We start from the raw sequence: 218 nt of genomic DNA, 5'->3' as shown, positions 1-218 counted from the left end.
GAGGTACCGGAGACTGGAACGACGACGCAGCAACATCGCTGCAGGCGGGCTCTGTCTTCGGACATCAAGCCCATGCCACCATGGAAGCGAATGCCTGGTGGGGTATTAACCCCATTGCACCCAGGCATTCACCACCAGGTTTGCCCCAGTGGGCAATTTCGTTCTTCATGAACTATCGCCCATTGCACACTGGGCGTCACTGGTGGAGGCGCGGCCGG

The 218-nt window shown here is 59.6% G+C and overlaps 1 protein-coding gene across 1 annotated transcript in view; it reads left to right on the top strand.

Moving 5' to 3' along the window:
- Nucleotides 1-218, top strand: part of LOC108770518 (uncharacterized) — a 7,770-nt gene that overhangs the window by 785 nt on the left and 6,767 nt on the right. The window contains exon 2 of the mRNA XM_018522153.1: nucleotides 4-152. Coding sequence (XP_018377655.1) covers nucleotides 4-152 — 149 coding nt within the window. The remainder of the gene's footprint in view (nucleotides 1-3; nucleotides 153-218) is intronic.

This window comes from Trachymyrmex cornetzi, unplaced genomic scaffold (assembly GCF_001594075.2).
Source record: "Trachymyrmex cornetzi isolate Tcor2-1 unplaced genomic scaffold, Tcor1.1 scaffold1284, whole genome shotgun sequence".
NCBI classification, from domain to species: Eukaryota; Metazoa; Arthropoda; class Insecta; order Hymenoptera; family Formicidae; genus Trachymyrmex; species Trachymyrmex cornetzi.
Note: the sequence above shows the minus strand (reverse complement) of the source record. Positions and strands in the feature narration are given on the sequence as shown.